At 42.5% G+C, this 19501-nt stretch overlaps 1 protein-coding gene across 2 annotated transcripts in view; it reads left to right on the forward strand.

The window, feature by feature from the left end:
- The window catches only part of JAK2 (Janus kinase 2), a 187711-nt gene that overhangs the window by 90928 nt on the left and 77282 nt on the right, over positions 1–19501 (forward strand). For both annotated transcript variants that reach the window (XM_038769577.1, XM_038769575.1), the window contains exons 7-9: positions 4089–4234; positions 8781–9102; positions 10628–10747. In XM_038769577.1, the coding sequence (XP_038625505.1) occupies positions 4089–4234; positions 8781–9102; positions 10628–10747 (588 nt within the window). The remainder of the gene's footprint in view (positions 1–4088; positions 4235–8780; positions 9103–10627; positions 10748–19501) is intronic.

Below are 19501 nucleotides of genomic sequence, written 5' to 3' on the forward strand. Positions count from 1 at the left end.
GGATAATCTTTGTATAGAAACGCTCTGGGCATGTCACTCCCCTCCTCAAAAATCTCCAGTGGTTGCCTATCAACCTTCGAATCAAGCAAAAACCCCTCACTCTCAGCTTCCCCCCTTTTAGACTCCCCCCCCCCGCTTTTAGACTGTGAGCCCACTGTTGGGTAGGGACTGTCTCTATGTGATGCCAATTTGTACTTCCCAAGCGCTTAGTACAGTGCTCTGCACATAGTAAGCGCTCAATAAATACGATTGATTGATTGATTGATTGATTGATTCAGAGCTCTCCATCACCTCGCCCCCTCCTACCTCACCTCCCTTCTCTCCTTCTCCAGCCCAGCCTGCACACTCTGCTTCTCTGCTGCTAACCTCCTCACTGGGCCTCGTTCTCGCCTGTCCCGCCGTCGACCCCTAGCCCACGTCCCACCTCTGGCCTGGAATGCCCTCCCTCCACACATCTGCCAAACCAGCTCTCTTCCTCCCTTCAAAACCCTACTGAGAGCTCACCTCCTCCAGGAGGCCTTCCCAGACTGAGCCCCCCTTTTTCTTCTCCTCCTCTCCTTCCCATCGCCCCCCTCCCTCCCTCTGCCCTTCCCCCTTCCCCTCACGACAGTACTTGTGTATATTTGTACATATTTGTTACTCTTTATTTTATTAATGATGTGTATATAGCTATAATTCTGTTTATTCTGTTGGTATACAGCTGTCTACTTGGTTTTTTTTTGTCTGTCTCCCCCTTTTAGACCGTCTCTATATGTTGCCCATTTGTACTTCCCAAGTGCTTAGTACAGTGTTCTGCACACAGTAAGCGTTCAATAAATATGAATGAATGAATGAATGAATGGCCTTTTTAAAGCCTATTCCCCACCCCCACCCCATCTTTTTGGGGAGAATTGTGGGAGAAGTCTCCTCTCTGATCTCCCATCCTCTTGTCTCTCCTCACTTCAATCCATACTTCATGCAGCTGCCCGGATTGTCTTTGTCCAGAAATGCTCTGGGCATGTTACTCCCCTCCTCAAAAATCTGCAGTGGCTACCAATCAACCTACGCATCAGGCAGAAACTCCTCCCCCTGGGCTTCAAGGCTGGCCATCACCTTGCCCCCTCCTACCTCACCTCCCTTCTCTCCTTCTACAGCCCAGCCCGCACCCTCCGCTCCTCTGCCGCTAATCTCCTCACCGTGCCTCGTTCTCGCCTGTCCCGCCGTCGACCCCCAGCCCACGTCATCCCCCTGGCCTGGAATGCCCTCCCTCCCCACATCCGCCAAGCCAACTCTCTTCCTCCCTTCAAGGCCCTACTGAGAGCTCACCTCCTCCAGGAGGCCTTCCCAGACTGAGCCCCCTCCTTCCTCTCCCCCTCGCTCCCCTCTCCATCCCCCCCGCCTTACCTCCTTCCCTTCCCCACAGCACCTGTATATATGTATATATGTTTGTACATATTTATTACTCTATTTATCTTCCTTGTACATATCTATTCTATTTATTTTATTTTGTTAATATGTTTGGTTTTGTTCTCTGTCTCCCCCTTCTAGACTGTGAGCCCACTGTTGTGTAGGGACCGTCTCTATATGTTGCCAACTTGTACTTCCCAAGCGCTTAGTACAGTGCTCTGCACACAGTAAGCGCTCAATAAATGCGATTGATTGATTGGACACAGTCCATGTCCCACCTGGGGGATCACAGTCTTAATCCTCATTTTACAGATGAGGTAATTGTGGCACAGAGAAGTTAAGTGAGTTGCCCAAAACCACACAGCAGACAAGGGGAGGAACCAGGATTAAAACCCAGGTCCTCTGACTCCCAGGTCTGTGCTCTTTCCACCAGGCTACGCTGCTTCTAAAGTTTCTGGCCTTGCCGCGGCTAGACCATTACATCAGCCTCCTCGCTGGTCTCCCAGCCTCCAGCCTCTCTCCTCTCCAGTCTATACTAGGTGCTGCTGCCTGGATCATCTTCCTTAAGATATTCGGCCCACATCTCTCCCCTCCTCAAAACCCTCTACTGGCTTCCTGTGTCTCTCTACATCAACCTAAAACCCTTCACAGTTGGCTTCAAGGCTCTCCTCCATCTGGCCCCACCTTCCATATCTGCTCTCTTCACTTCCTTTGTCCCGACTCACTGTTTTGATTCCTTCACACCAGTCTTGTAGCTGTACCTTGCTATCCACTCTCCTGCTTCAGTTCCCTTGCTCACGCCATTCACCAAGCGTGGAACTCCCTCCCTCCCTCCCATCAGACAGACCACAGCTCTCCCCACGCTCCGAAAATCACATCTCCTCCAACCACAAGATGTCCCCAATCAATTTTCCAGCACCCTGAGCCATATAATAATAATAATAGTAGTAATTATGGTATTTGTTAAGCACTTACTATGTGCCAAGCACTGATCTAAGCGCTGGGGTAAATACAGGGTAATCAGGTTGTCCCATGTGGGGCTCACAGTCTCAATTCCCATTTTACAGATGAGGTAACTGAGCCACAGAGAAGTGAAGTGGCTTGCCCAAAGTCACATAGCAGACAAAGTGGCAAAGTCGGGATTAGAACCTGTGACCTCTGACTCCCAAACCTGTGTTCTTGCCACTGAGCCATGCTCCTTCTCTATATTCATCCCTTCAGCCAACTCTAGTATTTATGAACTTATTCACATCCTCCTTAACACTCATGTATATGTGCACTTGCTTAATTATTTGTTTTGACAACTCAAGTTGTACTTTTTTTGTTGTTAATCTCCTCTTTTAGAGGGTAAACTCCTTGCACACAAGATATGTGTCACTTGGTTATTTTGTACTTCCCAAGTGCCTAGGACAAGGCACCTCACCAAGTGGGTATTCAAGATATGCTTAGTACTACTACTACTGATAAAGAAGGATATACCCAGTTTCCAAAATGAGTAGTTCATGTGAGGGGTTTTTTTTTTAACAGAAAACAAGGTTGGGAACACTGGTTCTTTAAATTCCAAGTAATAAAAGATGGGAAGAAATAGTCTGAAGCTATAGAGTAGCAAACTGCTAAACAGTTGGTCTTCATTAAAAACTACAGCTGATAGTGACGTCACCAGAATGGAAAAATGCAGGCTAAGAAAACCAGCCAGACAGCTATTTTAATTTAGCACCACTGTTCACTTATTCTCCAAAGTATGGGGAAAAGGCTAAAAATATGAACACTAACTTGCCGTTGTTTAATGAATTTTGGCCTGAATTTGTGTTTAGAGTCCATGCTTTATGCATTCTTTTTTTAACACACTAGAAAAGAGTCTATACTTCGTATTAGTCAAAATTATAAAATAAACTTTCTGAATTCATATTTGTTATATTTAATGAAGCCATACTCCCTACTAGTGGGGATATGTACCCTTATCGATGCTGTCTGTAATTTATTTCAGTGAGATTGAAAGCTCTGAGGGCAAGGATCATGTATACTAATTCTGTTGTACTCTCCCCAGCATTTAGTATGTGCACAGTAAGTACTCAATAGATATTATTGATTGAATGATTTGGGAAACAAAGCTAAAATGTAGTCCTCTTGACAAAATGCAAAATAACATCTATCTCGTTATCCTATTTTCTGGCTGTGATTTGTGATAGTAAAAGCTTGAAAAAAAAAACTTTACCTAATCTGTGGACAAGGCAGGTTTGCTGCTCTGGAACACCAGTAATGAAGCCCCCAAAGCCCATGACAGCATTGCAATGTCCTGAGACCATTCTGGGGATGTAGGCCAGGTCCCTACAGTTTTCTGATAGCTATTTTCATTGAAATTTTAAACCTTACATTTAGCCTGAGGTCTATTAGCTCCTTTTTTAGTCACCAACTTTTTTTTTCTTTTTTTTCCAAGTAAAGGAAATTTGAAGAGCCTTTAGAGGATGGACAAGCTATTTTAATCCTGGCCACTTTAATGTAGTTACTAGAACAGAGTAGAACAGGCTGCTCTTGTATGTACCATCCTTATTGAAGTCTATTTAAAATCAGATGGTAGTATCCTCCTGCATAGGAAAAGGAGCTAATGTATTTTTTTCTCTCCTATGAACATTATAATGCTGAAGGTTTAAATGTGATGGACAAAAATACTTAGTGAGAATTTTTTTTCTTTTTTCCTTCAGTGGAGAGATGACTTTGTTCACGGTTGGATAAAGGTGCCTGTAACTCATGAAACACAGGAAGAATGTCTTGGGATGGCGGTCCTGGATATGATGAGAATAGCTAAGGAAAAAAACCAAACCCCCTTGGCCATCTATAACTCTATCAGGTAATTAACTCCTTGCTTAAAAGTAGTGCTACATGTCTCTTAGTTTTCAAGAGTACAGGTCTGTGCTATTACTGATTCTCCTGTTCTTAAAAACATCAGTATCAAAGTATTTCTTTTACCATAATACCATATCAAGAGAGTTGTTGAAGGTGAGTATCAAGGGCAAATTTTATCCAAGTGTGTGAGGGCAGATGAAAGAGCTGACGCACCTCCAAAGACCCCTCCATATTGTGCACATGAAGGAATTATCTTGGCCATGCTGTTGGATTTGTGGTCTGAGGCACCTGACACCTTTTACTTAATAGCAAAATCTTTCTAAAGCATCTGCTTGCAAACAACTTCTTCTGGTTTCCTCATGCCAAGCTGATCTGCCTGCTGTCGTTGTCTCCCATCATCATTTGAGATTCTCCTTCAGTATATCTTTAAAATAGTTCTCTTGTCTTCCCTGAATTTTGGTGCCCTATCAGAGACAGCCAGTTTGGGTCTTCATATCATTTCTTTCTGAATTGGCAGTCATCTAGTTCTCCTGCTCTCACAGCGGTCATAAATTGATACTTCAGAACTATCTACGAGATGTGTGACTTTCAAGTTGAGAAGCCAAAGTGTCATTAAAAAAGAGTAGCTGCCTTTCTAATGGCACATATGAGGATTAGGAGCCTAAGGAGGGCCAACATCTGTAGGGATCTAAGCATAGTACACCAGTGTTAGTGAAGAGTATAGATGACGCCACTCTCATTGCAGACAAGAAGAAAATCAAGTTAGTAGCTTGAGTAATCTTTTTAGAGCACCTTTCATCCTCAAGATCGAGCTCCTACCGAGAATAGAGCATTTCCCAATATACGATGGCGTGGCCTATATTCCAGTTTTTGAGGAAGTCACTACTGCAGTTAGGACCTGAAGAATGGTGAAGGCTCCTGGATCTGAAGGCACACCCGGATGAATTGTACAAGCAAGGAGGAGATGTACTGCTCAGATAACTGCTTCAGCTTTTCAAAGGAAATGCCTTAGGGCTTTCAGTATGGCACCATCATCACTGTTTTCAAAAGAAAGGTGAAAGAGCTGTACCCTTTGAATACATGATATTCACCCCACCCTCAGCCCCATGGCACTTACGTACATGTCTTTATACCCTGCCATTTCTCCTATCTGTATTTATTTCATTGCCTGACTCCCCTGCTAGGCTTTTAGCTCCTTGTGAGCAGGAATCGTGTCTACCAACTCTGTTATAACATACTATCCCAAGTGCTTAGTGCAGTGCTCTGCTCACAGTAAGCGCTCAGTAAATACCATTGATTGGTTGATTGACTGACTGAAATACAGAAGCAGTTGTGACATGTAACTGCCATTTATTGCTGGCAATAACTTAGCCAGAGTACTTCTGAAACTGGCTACGGAAGAATAGTGTTAATCATGTGCTCCCAGAATGATAATGTTGTTTTTAACCACAGTGGGCATGACTCTTGCTGCATGTCAGACACAGAATAACATTAAGGCCTCTATAGTGTATTCTTTAGCTATACAAATGGCTTAATACAGTGCTCTGCACATAGTATGCACTCAGTAAATACCAATGATTGATCGATTCAAATAAGTTTAGCTGTCTTAGGAAGTTTATTAAGAGCTACGATGACATGGCCAGGTATTTCTTTTTCAACCCATATCATGCTGCCATCCAGTTGACTTATTCTACACTGCCATGTTTCAAGATGCAAGAGAGGACTTAGAATCTGATGTTAGAATAAGGAAAGCTCTTCAGACCCAATAGGTTATGAACATCATTGAACCTAATTGTCTGAAGAAATATCTGAAGTAAATAAAAAAGTAAAGTGGGTAAGTCTAAAGTGTAAGCCCCTTGTGTGCAGAGGGAATGTGTCACTTCTAGGTTTTGTACTTCCCCAGCGCTTAGTACAGTGCATCATACCCAGTGAGTGCACAATAAATGCTATTTTTACCACTACCACTGAGGTTATGAACCAGTCTGCCTCTAGTTAACTCTAGGCAAAAAAAAAAAAAAAAATCATAGGGGATTGAGTTGAATGCAGTCATTGGATTCTGCTACCTAAGTAGTTCATTACTAAATACAGGATAATCAGGTTGGACACAGTCCCTGTCCCACATGGGGCTCACAGTTTAAATCAGAGGGAGGAGGATTTAATCCTCATTTTAGAGATGGGGTAACAGAGGCACTGAGAAATTAAGTAGCGTATGGTGGATTAAGTTCTTCAGTAACCTGTTCAGAAAGGTTTTGTGAGAGTCTTGTCAATCAATCAATCAATCAATCGTATTTATTGAGCGCTTACTATGTGCAGAGCACTGTACTAAGCGCTTGGGAAGTACAAATTGGCATCACATAGAGACAGTCCCTACCCAACAGTGGGCTCACAGTCTAAAAGGGGGAGACAGAGAACAGAACCAAACATACCAACAAAATAAAATAAGTAGGATAGAAATGTACAAGTCAAATAAATAAATAAATAAATAAATAGAGTAATAAATATGTACAACCATATATACATATATACAGGTGCTGTGGGGAAGGGAAGGAGGTAAGACGGGGGGATGGAGAGGGGGACGAGGGGGAGAGGAAAGAAGGGGCTCAGTCTGGGAAGGCCTCCTGGAGGAGGTGAGCTCTCAGCAGGGCCTTGAAGGGAGGAAGAGAGCTAGCTTGGCGGATGGGCAGAGGGAGGGCATTCCAGGCCCGGGGGATGACGTGGGCCGGGGGTCGACGGCGGGACAGGCGAGAGCGAGGTACGGTGAGGAGATTAGTGGTGGAGGAGCGGAGGGTGCGGGCTGGGCAGTAGAAGGAGAGAAGGGAGGTGAGGTAGGAGGGGGCGAGGTGATGGAGAGCCTTGAAGCCCAGGGTGAGGAGTTTCTGCCTGATGCGCAGATTGATCGGTAGCCATTGGAGGTTTTTGAGGAGGGGAGTAATATGTCCAGAGCGTTTCTGGACAAAGATAATCCGGGCAGCAGCATGAAGTATGGATTGAAGTGGAGAGAGACACGAGGATGGGAGATCAGAGAGAAGGCTAGTGCAGTAGTCCAGACGGGATAGGATGAGAGCTTGAATTAGCAGGGTAGCGGTTTGGATGGAGAGGAAAGGGCGGATCTTGGCAATGTTGCGGAGCTGAGACCGGCAGGTTTGGGTGACGGCTTGGATGTGAGGGGTGAATGAGAGAGCGGAGTCGAGGATGACACCAAGGTTGCGGGCTTGTGAGACGGAAAGGATGGTAGTGCCGTCAACAGAGATGGGAAAGTCAGGGAGAGGACAAGGTTTGGGAAAGCAGAGAAAGTCTCCTGCTCCTGTAGCTTCCCCTTTGAGAACAGAGATTATGAAGACAACAGCACACAGGGAGAGAGAAGCAGCAGACAGAGCAACCTGGTGTATGGCAGTCAGTATTGTTTTGCTCTTTTAGCAAAAGAGAAAGTAGTGCCTGGCTCTGCAAAGAGGAAAGGTTGATCTTCATATGTGTATTCTCCTCCACCTAATTTTTCCATCGCAGTTGACAGCACCACCGTCCTACTTGTCTAAGAAGATCTCAAATTTGGCATTATCCTGGCTTCCTCATTGTCTTTCAATTCTCCTGCCGATTTTTCCTCCATAACAGTTCCCAGACCCTCCGCTTCTACCTCCGCATTGAACAGAAACGCCTTACCATCAGCTTTACAGCACTCAACCAGCTTACCCCCTTCTACCTAACTTCACTGATTTCCTACTACAACCCAGCCCGCACACTTCGCTCCTCTAACGCCAGCCTGCTCACTGTACCTTGATCTCGTCTGTCTCGCCGCCGACTCCTTGCCCACGTTCTCCCTCTGGCCTGGAACTCCTCTCCCCCTTCATATGACAGACCATCAAAGCCTTATTAAAATCACATCTCCTCCAAGGGTCCTTCCCTGAGTGAGCCTCATTACCCTCTCCCTTCTGCATCTTGGACCTGTACTCTTAAAGCCCTTGATATGCATTCCACCCCTCGGCCTCACAGCACATATGGACCTAGCCATAATTTATTTTAATGTCCATCTCCCCCTCTAGACTGTAAGCTCCTTGTGGGATGAATCGTGTCTCCCAACTCAATTGTATTTTATCTGCTCAAGCACTCTGCCCACAGTAAGCACTCAATAAATACCATTGATCAATTGATTGATCTGCCTCCAAATGGCTCCCACCAACCCTGCCGCCCCCTTACAGTCTGCTGACCTTTGCCACCCCCCTGGAGAATCCCCCCAGGCTCTCACCCAACTTCCACCCCATTTTGGCTTCTTGAGACAGAGCAGGACAGCCACAGCTTCCCACCCTACCCCCAAAATTGCAGGGGTGATGCTAATGGTTTTGCCAATTGCGTGGGCATCATCACCCCTTTCACCGTTAGGAAGTGGGAGCCCATGAGTAGAGCTGCATTTGAATAAGGTTGCTCACCATAGATGAAAGAGAATCAATCTCTTCCTTGCTTGGCTTTTTGAAAGTTTGGGGTTGGTCTTTTGATTTCGTTTTGAGATTTATAGTTGACCCTAGAGCATTGAAAACGGTGTGCTCTTGTGTCTCCAGCTACAAGACATTCTTACCAAAATGTGTTCGAGCAAAGATTCAAGGCTATCACATTTTGACGCGAAAGCGAATAAGGTACAGGTTCCGCAGATTTATTCAGCAATTCAGCCAGTGCAAAGCTACTGCCAGAAACTTGAAACTTAAGTATCTTATAAATCTGGAAACTCTTCAGTCTGCCTTCTACTCAGAAAAATTTGAAGTAAAAGAGCCTGGCAGAGGTCCTTCAGGTGAGGAGATTTTTGCAACCATTATAATAACTGGAAACGGTGGAATTCAGTGGTCAAGAGGGAAACATAAAGAAAGTGAGACACTGGCAGAACAGGTAATTCTTAATGATATATTCTTATTCTTTGTTGTTGTAAGGATTTTAAATAAAATAGTAGTGGAAACAAAGTAATTTTGTTCATCATTGGCCCAGTCTTGCAAAGCTCCCATTAATGGCAAGGGAAGCTGGGCTGGTGTGCTCAGTAGTGGCATGCCTAAGTAACGTTATTACAAATACTTTTGGGATAAGGCCTGTGGGCATTTGTTGGACCTGATGAAAATCTAAATATGAAGACCTTCCTAAACTAGATGCTATCTTTGTCTTCCTTTTAATTTGCTCTCAGTTTTTTATTTGTGATAGAGGGAACACAGGATACCTTTATCCCTAAAATAGGATAAAGAAAATGAATGGAATAAATCAAATAAGCAATGATTTTCTGTGACAGGGTACTTATTAAACAACTCTATAATTTACTCAGATATTTGTGGCACACTGTATGATAGAATGAAGCTTTATCACTTAATCTTATTTTTTGCATTGAAATTTAGCATTAAATTAAAGCATGCTTGTTAAACAACTCTATAATTTACTCACATACCTGCTGTATGCTGTATGATGATAAAGAGTGAAGCTTTATCACTTTTTTTATCCTTCTTTGCACTTAAAGTTTCAGGTATCTGTTGATTCTATTATTAGTTAAAACCATTTTAGGGTTTAGTGTCTAGGATTCTCAACTTTTGGCACTCTAATAAAATATAAGTCCCAGCTGTTTCATGGTAAACCCAAAGCAAGATTGTCAGGTTGCTATGGGTGTAAAAAAATGCATTTGTCACTTTCAAAATCTTGATGAAATGGGATATTGGAGATGGGAAAGGCCATCTACTTTTCAAAAATACAAATATCCTTAATTTTATACATCAGTGCCTTTCTTTAATGATCACCCCTGAAGGACCTAAGAACTATGGCAGTGAAGGAAGACTTCATGCTTTTGCCTGAAACTCTCAGTTTCTCTAGATCCAGGTCCAAAGATGAATCAAAGGCCAAATCCAGATTACTGTTAATACTAATTATTACGTATTAAATGTGAAATATGTAACATCTAGCATTGATTACATTCCTGCTTCCAACTCATGCTATGTATCTGAAAGGGTATTTATTTTCAGGTACTTAAAAAATTTTTGGTGAACACCTGTAAAAAAAAATTTGTATTATATATTAGAGGAATTAACTTCAAAATTCTGGTGTCTTTTGACAAAGGCATTTGTAGGAAAATATTTTCTATCTGAATATAAAGATGTGGAATGTACATAAAGATGTGTGATTATGAAGATGGTGACATTTTTTCGTGGTCTGTTTCATTTCTAAAAATTTCTCTCCTTTATCAGATTTCTAATTTGATAATTTATAGATCCACTGAGGATTTTAACTCTGGATGATCACCTTGCTTTTCTTAATTTTGAGGTTGTTTCAGACCTGTAATACCTGTAAGAGAAAGGACTGTTGAGCTGATTATGCTTTCTGAGATTCTAAAGCTGAAACATTATAAAGTCAACTTTCAATTTCACCCAAATATTCATTACAGGATTTACAAACATATTGTGACTTTCCTGATATTATCGACGTGAGCATTAAGCAAGCGAACCAAGAAGACTCTACTGAGAGTAGGGTGGTAACTATTCATAAGCAAGACAGCAAGAATTTGGTAAGTTCTCTCTGATGACTAAATAATAATCATGCACTACACATGAATTGTAGAAACGTAGGACTGGAAAGGACTTTAAGAGACTATCCAGTCAAGCTTCCTACCTCCAGGCAAGTGACCGATTAAGCCATCCACAGCAGATGGTTGCTTATTCTTTTCTTAAAGACCATCAGGGAGGGGGACTTCACTGTCTCTCTTGGAGGCTGTTCCAGTGTTGCATCACCTTGACAATCAAGAGTCGCTTCCCTAAGTCCAACCACACTCTTTCCTGCTGTAATTTTAACCCACTTCCTGTCAGTCAATCAATCAATAATATTTTTTGAAAGATTACTGTGCAGAGAGCAGTACTAAGTGGTTGAATTGGCTTTTCTCCTGGACATGGAGAGCTGATCAACACAGCCTCATTAAAAAAAAAAAATCTTCAAGTAATTAAAAGCCATAAAAAAAACCCTTTGAGGTCTTCTCTTCTCCAGGATAAACAACCCCATTCCTGGTAACCTTTCTTCAAGGGGCTGTTTTTTACACTCTATTAATTATTTTTGGCACTCTTTTCTGGGGACTCCCCATTTTTTTCACATATAAATGACCTGAACACAATATTCTGAAGATCTGACCACTGCTGAAATGGTCTGTCCAGAGCAGTGTAAAAGATTATTTCCTGGTTCTAGCATGCCAGACTCGTAAGAATTCCTCGCAAAATGATATTGGATTTTTTTTTATAGTGGCACTATATTAACCACTTATATTGAGTTTGTGGTAACTATGCTTTCTAAATTATTTTTTTCTTATGCTAAGTCATTCTTTCCCTCATCTTTCCCATTTTCTTGTCTGTGTTGTTGAAACCTGTAGAAATGAAATTTATACCTTGAAAATTTAATTTAGCTTTAACAGTGGACTGCTAGGGCAGGTTTTGGTTAAAAAAGTATACAAGCAGTTTTCTAGATCAGTAGATTGGAGAAAATCGCACCAAATATAAGAAGTACATAAATTTCATTGAAATTTATTTGGCCTCTCTCAGTGATCTGCTGCTATAACCTAGTAATTCCCTCTGACTTATTAACACTGTCTCTTCCAGGAAGTTTAAAGAGACAATTTTAACTTGTTATGGGTTTTTTTTTTCCCTCTTGGATGCAAGGTTGTTTTTGTTTTTGGCCTCCATAACAGCGCTGGTTGGTATATGTAAGGCACTGTATTATAGCCTCAATATTTGATACTGGTGAAAATTAAACTTCCCACTTTCCAAAACTAAATTTCATCAGACTTAAAGGCAGTATTTCAGGTGGGTGGGTAAGGTGGGAAATAATTGACTTCTTTGGTTTAAAACTCCTCAGAGTGGGAAGTTCATAATTTAGGAAGAGAAAAGCAATGAGATTTAGTCATATGGTACTTCTTAAAGTATTCAAGATCCTATGCTTTTGAAAGGTGATGGATGTGCGTTTGCAATTTTCAGACAAGGTGGGTTAACTTAATGTTGTGGGTAGAGGATGGAAAACAAACTCTCAGTGGCATCCTTATTTCTTTTTTTTTCCACTGAGACTCAGCATCAAAGTAGCCTGGTAGGCATTTATATCTGCTTGCAGTGGTCAATGGGGAGGGTCAAAAATTGGCAGTAGACAATCGTGTCCGGTTTAAGATCTGAAGACCCCCAAAATCAATGATGATGGACTCTCCTATCATGAGCAACAGACAAAAAGAATTAATTATACTGATAGTGGCTTGTGCGGTGCCACTTGTGCTCTCTCAACTCTGCCAGTCATGTTCCTTCTGCATCATTGACTGCGACTAGTGAGTAGGTGGGTTAGGGTGTAGCACACTGTGAACTGCACGCAAAGGTTTTTGAATAACAATAATTGTAGTATTTGGTAAGCACTTACTATGTGCCAAGCACTGGGGCAGATACGATACAATCAACTCAGACAGTCTCTGGGACTCATGGTCTAACGGGGAGGGAGAATGGGTATTTAGTCACCATTTTACTGAGGTGGAAACTGAGGCAAAGAGAAGTTTAGTGACTCATCCAAGGTCACACAGCACGTACTTCCCAAGCGCTTAGTACAGTGCTCTGCACATAGTAAGCGCTCAATAAATACGATTGATGATGATGATGATGGAGCCGAGCCAGGATTAGAACCCGGGGGGGGGGGGGGGGCGGGGAGGGGTTAATGATATTTGTTAAGCACTTACACTTGGATAGAGCATGGGCCTGCAAGTCAGAAGGGCCTGGATTCTAATTCTGGATCCACCACTTGTCCTCTGCATGGTCTTGGGCAAGTCACTTCACTTCTCTGTACCTCAGTTACCTCATCTGTAAAATGGGGATTAAGACTGTGAGCTCCATGGAGGACATAGATTGGGTCCAACCTGATTAGCTTAGCCCAGTGCCTGGCACATAGTAAGCACTTAACAAATACCACAAAAAAGTAAAATCACATACAGTTTCTTTCCCACATGGGGCTCCCAATCAGAGAGGATGGGAGAACCGGTCTTCTATCCCCAATTTACAGATGACGAAACCGAGGTACAGAGAAATCCAGTGACTCGCCTAAAGTCACACAGCAGGTAAATAGTGGACCTGGAATTAGAACTCAGTTTCCTATTTAAGAAGGTAATGTTCAACCCAACTCGTCAAAGTAGTTAGGAAGGGCGCCCTAAAACCAAATATAAAAAAATGTGCACTATAAAGAGAATAGCCAGCACGCATGGAATAGTAGGATGTTACATGATGATGACTGCAGCAGCATCGCAAAAAGATGAACAACACTTCTAACCCTTGAAATGGGCAGATACAGTCAGGCTTGAAACACAGGGTGAAATTGAACCACCTGATAAAGGATAGATAGCTCACAGCTTGGCGCTGAATGAATCATCTTTTATAATAGAGAGGTCTTCCCTCTTCACTTTCAGGTATTGAATCCACAAGTAGGCAAATTCAGTGACGAATGACGGGCAGGATGGCCATTTGTCCAGCTTTATACTGGTCAGTCTGGTTTTCATCTCGCCTGTCAGATCCTGATATGGAACCAGACACTTTTTTGTCCAGTCTTCTTGTTCTTTTCTTCATTTCTCATGCCGAGCCATCTTCCAGCGCAGCTCCTCTGTTGAGTTCTGTGGTCCAGACATAGCACGGTATACACTTGGAAGGGTAATGCATTGACTCAAGAACATGTAGGAGTGAGTGGGGTCCTGGGTCCCCCCAGAGAAGTGGTCTAGGATTGGCCAGGCTGGCCTACTTGAGCAAAATAGTGCCTGCGATATCATCACGTTACTCTGCATGCCCGGTTGAATACTTGTGACTTCTCGTGCATCTCATCTGGAATTGGTGAGGTCACCTTGTTGCCAGTCTAGTGACAGAAGCAAGTAAGTCCAGAACTAGCTTCTGTAAGCAGCTAAATTCTGTTTTATTTAGAGACAGCGTGTTTAAACAACATAAAACTTGTGATGTAAGTTGAAAATCTGACCCTGAAGCAGTGTTCCATACACAATAAATGCTTAATAAATACTATTATTACTACTATTCCCACAGAGTGGCCCTCTCTACTAGTCGAAGAATCCTGATGAGTGGAGAAAGTACAGAAAGGAGCAAACAAAATTAGGAAAACAGAGTAGTGGTATATGAGGAGAGACTAAAAGTAGGTCTCTTCAGTCTGGAAACAAGATAGGTGAGAGAGGACCTGACAGAAGTTATAAATTGTGAAGAGGGCAGATAGAGTGAATATGGAATTGTTTTCACTGAAACCTAAGACTGCGGGCATCCTTAGAAACTTTAAAGTGGTAAGTTCGAGTCAAACCAAAGGAACCACTTCGCAAATGATGACAAGCATATAGAATTCGTTACTTCAGGAAACCGTGAAGGTAGTATATATCAGTAGCATCAGTAGAGGTTTGGATTAATTCATGGATGAGAAATTCATAATGAGCTTCCAAGGGGAAATTCTTGATTTAAAGGTTTGAGTTTGAGATGTTAGATTGTACTTCCATTACCATTAGGAGAAATGTCTAAGAGGGCAACCACTGTAATGTTCCTTCAAGCACCTTTTTGCTACTGTCAGAGATAGAATATTGGGCTGTGTGGACCTTTGGTGACCTGTCCAAAACTGAACTCCTTATCTTCCCACCCAAATCCTGTCCTCCCCATGACTTTCCCAACACTGTAGACAGCACCATCATCCTCCCTCTGTTACTAGCCTATAACTTTGACATTATCCTTGACTAATTTCTCTCATTCAACCCACATAGTCAATCCGTCACCAAATCCTGTCAGTTCAACCTTCACAGCATTACTACAAACCACCCTTTTCCTCTCCGTCCAAACTACTACCACATTAATCCAAGCACTTATCCTCTCCTATCTTGATTACTGTATCAGCCTCCTTGCTGACCTCCCTGCCTCCTATCTCTCCCCACTCCAGTCCATATTTCACTCTACTGCCTGGATCATTTTTCTATAAAACCATTCAGTCCATGTTTCCTCACTTCTCAAGAATCTCCAGTGGCTGCCCATCCACCTCCACATCAAACAGAAACTCCTAACCATCAGCTTTAAAGCACTCAATCAGCTCACCCCCTCCTACCTTACTTACCTCTCTGCTTTCCTACTACAACCCAGTCCGCACACTTTCCTCCTCGTACACCAACCTACTCACTGTACCTCAGTCTCATCTATTTCACCTCTGACCCTTTTTCCACATCCTCCTCTGTAGCCTGGAACTCCCTCCCCACTCCATATATGCCAGACCACCACTCTCCCCCACCTTCAAAGCATTATTAAGGTCACATCTCCTCCAAGAGGAGATTAAGACCTTTCCCTGGCTCACTCTCCCTTCTGTTTCATCTAGAATATAAGCCTGTCGTGGGCAGGGGATGTGACTGTTTATTGGTGTATTGTACTCTCCCAAGAACTCAGTACAGTGCTCTGCACACAATAAGTGCTCAGTAAATATGATTGAATGAATGAATGAATCTATGCACTTGGCTCTGTGACCTTTGGGCATTTGATATTTGCCCCACCCTCAACCCCATAGCACTTAGGTATGTATCTTAAAATATATTATGTTACTTATTAATTTACATTAATGTCTGTTTCCCCCCTCTAGACTGTAAGTTCTAAATTCATTGTGGACAGGGAACATTTATGCTAATTCTGTTGTATTGTACTCTCCCAGGTGCTTAGTACAGTGCTCTGCACATTGTAAGTGCCCAATAAATATCATTGATTGATCGACTGATTGACCCAGAAGTGGTATTTCTTAAGTTCTTATGTCAGGGGAAGGGTCTAAAATGCTAGGAAAGAATCCCCTTCTTTTGTGCTCTTTCCTGTACTGCAGGGAATGCTTAAGAGAAATTTTCATCCCTGTATAAGACAGATGGTATTCATTTTTCAGACAAACTATGTGGAATTGAAAAGAGGGGTGAAGTGTACCCAATTCTTGTACACTCACATCAAGCAGTGGTAGTTATTGAGTGCCTACTGAGTGCAGAACACTGTTCTTGGCAGGAGAATTAGTAGTTATCAAGCACTCTCTGGGTGCAATACACTCTATTAAGCACTTGGGAAGTGCAAAACAAGGAAGTGACAAACTGACTTGCCCACAGAGAGTTTATTCTCTAATGGGGCTGACAGACATAAGAGTATCAACAAATAGAGAAAACTAAATAATTGTATTCTAATCCCAGCTCCATCACCTGTCTGCTGTGTGACCTTGGGCAAGTCACTTCACTTCTCTGTACCTCAATGACCTCATCTGTAAAATGGGGATTGAGACTGTGAGCCCCATGCAGGACAGGGACTGTGTCCAGCCTGATTTGCTTGTATCCACCCCAGCGCTAGACTGTGAGCTCATTGTGGGCAGGGATTGTCACTCTTTATTGTTGTACTATGCTTTCCCAAGTGCTTAGTATAGTGGTCCTATCACTGTAAGTGCTTAATAAATACGATTGAATGAATACAGTTCCTTGCACATAGTAAGTGCTTGACAAATACCACAACTGTTATTACAGTTGAGCATATGTAGGTACGTAAGTGCTGAAGATAGTACACCAAAAACCAGAAACATCATCCTGAACCTCTAGGAGCATACATTTTAATGGAGGAGTGAAGCAGATATAAAGTATTTCTAAATAGTGAAAGCAGGAGGAAGAAAAATCATAACAAAAATAATAATAATAATGGCATTTGTTAAGCGCTTACTATGTGCAAAGCACTGTTCTAAGTGCTGGGGAGGATACAAAGTGATCAGATTGTCCTACATGGGGCTCACAGTCTTCTTCCCCATTTTACAGTTGAGGTAACTGAGGCCCAGAGAAGTGAAGTGACTTGCCCAAAGTCACACAGCTGACAGTTGGCAGAGCCGGGATTAGAACCCACGACCTTTGACTCCCAAGTCGGGGATCTTTCCACTGAGTCATGCTACTTCTCTAATGCGCAAAAATGCACAAGTATGACAGAGACAATGATGAATTATTGAATATACATCTGAATAGTGTGTGTGTGTACACATAAGGGCTGAGGATGGGTAAAACACCAAAAGGGCTAAGGGTGGATGATTAGTTTATGTCGAGGTTTTGGGAAGACTTCTTAGGGGAAATGGGACTTTAGGAAGGCTTTGAAGAAAAGGAGAGCTGTGGCCTGGGGTATTTAAAGTATGATATGGACATATCCTTATATTTTAGTATTTCCCTTATCTGTAATTTAGTTTCAATCAATTTAATGCCATTGACTGATTGATTAAGAGGGAGTTCCAGGCAAAGGAAATAGTGTGATCAGAGGGTTGAAGGTGGGAGAGTTGAAAGTGAGAGACAGCAAGAAGGTGAGCTTAGGAGAAGCAAAGCATGCAAGTTGGGAAACCGCGAGTGAAGGGAGCCAATACATAAGGTGGAGAAGGCTAGCAGATAGCCTTGAAGTCAATGGCATTGCGTTTCCGCTTAACGCAGAGGCAAATGGGTAGCCTGTTGAAGGCTTTTGAATAGCGGAGAGACATGTGGCAAACTGCATTTTAAAGATGATGATGCAGGCAGCAGTGTACAGAGCCTGGGAGACAGGTGAGGAATTTTTGCATGATGAGAGCTTGAACCAGGGAAGTGGCTTTGTGGGTGGAGAGGAAGGGTGTATCCAGGAAATGTTTTGGAGAAAGAACTGGCTGAATTTGGCAGTTGATCGAATGTGAGGGTTGAAACAGTGAGACGCGGAGGATGACACTGAGTTGTCAAGCTTCCGGGAATGGGGCGGACGGCGTTGTTATTAACAGAGAAAAGAGAAAACAGCACCAGGCACTACAAACGTTAAGTGCAGCAACATAACAAGGGGCCGTCTTTTTGTGTGCATTGGCCTATTCAGTCACTCATGCCCTCATAGGTGAAATTTCATCGTCAGCGGCGTCTCTGAATACAATGGACAACTGCATATGGATCTGTGGTATTTATTGAGCATTTGCTATGTGCAGAGCACTGTACTAAGTGCTTGGCCTATCAAAAGAGATGGGACAGTTGGGAGGAAGAGCGAGTCTAGAGAAGATGAAGTACAGTTTTAGACGCGTTAAGTTTGAGGTGCTAATGGGGCATCAAAGTGGAGATGTCCTAAAGGCATGAGAAAATGAAAACTACAGGATTGTAGTTAGGGGGAGGTCAGGACTGAAGATACGCAAGTGTGGCGATCATGCAAGCAACTAAGCTCCCCAATCAATCAATCAGTGGTATTTATTGAGCACCTACTGTGTGCAGAGCACTGTACTAAGCACTTGGCAGAGTACAATACAACAGAATTAGCAGACACATTCCCTGCCCATAATGAGCTTACAGTCTAGAAGGGGAAGAGTGAGAGAGTAAAGCCAAGAAGAGTAATGAGTGGACTCAGAACAGTCTTGCAGGTCACCCCAAGTTTGGGAATGAGAAGTGAAAGGCTCATATTTGCACAAATATAGGACTAAGTTCTTGTGCATGTTACATCCAAAAAAAGATACTAAGCCTAGGTTTTTTGAACAAATTTGTGTTTACGGTAGAGGCGGAAATGCATTCTCTGAACTTCATCAGAACCTACAGCACTTAGGTAAAAAAACCTTGTTATTATAGCTGGCGTCTAGGAGTCACGGTTCTCCCTCCCCACCCCAACACACACACACACACACACACACACACACACACACACACACACACACACACACACACACACACACACACACACACACACACACACACACACACACCCCCCCCCCCCCCACTCCATTAGTTGATCTAGGGAGCTTCAAATTTCCTGTTTCAAACATTTGCCTGTGTAATTAGTCTTGGGTCTTGAGCAAATGCCAGCAAGGTAAAGATGAACAATTAAAATAGTTCTTCCTTCCTGAGGAAAGTAACTGAAAACACTTTGAAAGCAAATGTTACATGAGATTTAATTATGTTTCTTAAAAAGGAAAAAAAATAACCCTCAATTTCTTCTCAAAATAACATACTCTGCCCATCTCTCTCCTTGAAGATATTCTTCATATCTAAATTTAGTAATAGCAGTTAAAACAATTCTAGTAGTTAGGAGGTCACAGCAAACAGCTTTTCTTACTGTACTTCTTACTTTTCTACTTTTGCGTTTTAACAGTTGTCCCTATTCTAAATTTCATATTTTGTAATTAGACTGGTTTTGAATGAATGTGCTTCTTTGTATTTCTATTTTAAAACACTGAAAGTCTTTTGTTTCCTATTGAACAATATGTTTGCCATCTTGTGGGGTTTTTTTTGTGAGGTGAAACAGAAGACTAGGTACTGTGG

This window comes from Tachyglossus aculeatus, chromosome X4 (assembly GCF_015852505.1).
Source record: "Tachyglossus aculeatus isolate mTacAcu1 chromosome X4, mTacAcu1.pri, whole genome shotgun sequence".
NCBI lineage: Eukaryota > Metazoa > Chordata > Mammalia > Monotremata > Tachyglossidae > Tachyglossus > Tachyglossus aculeatus.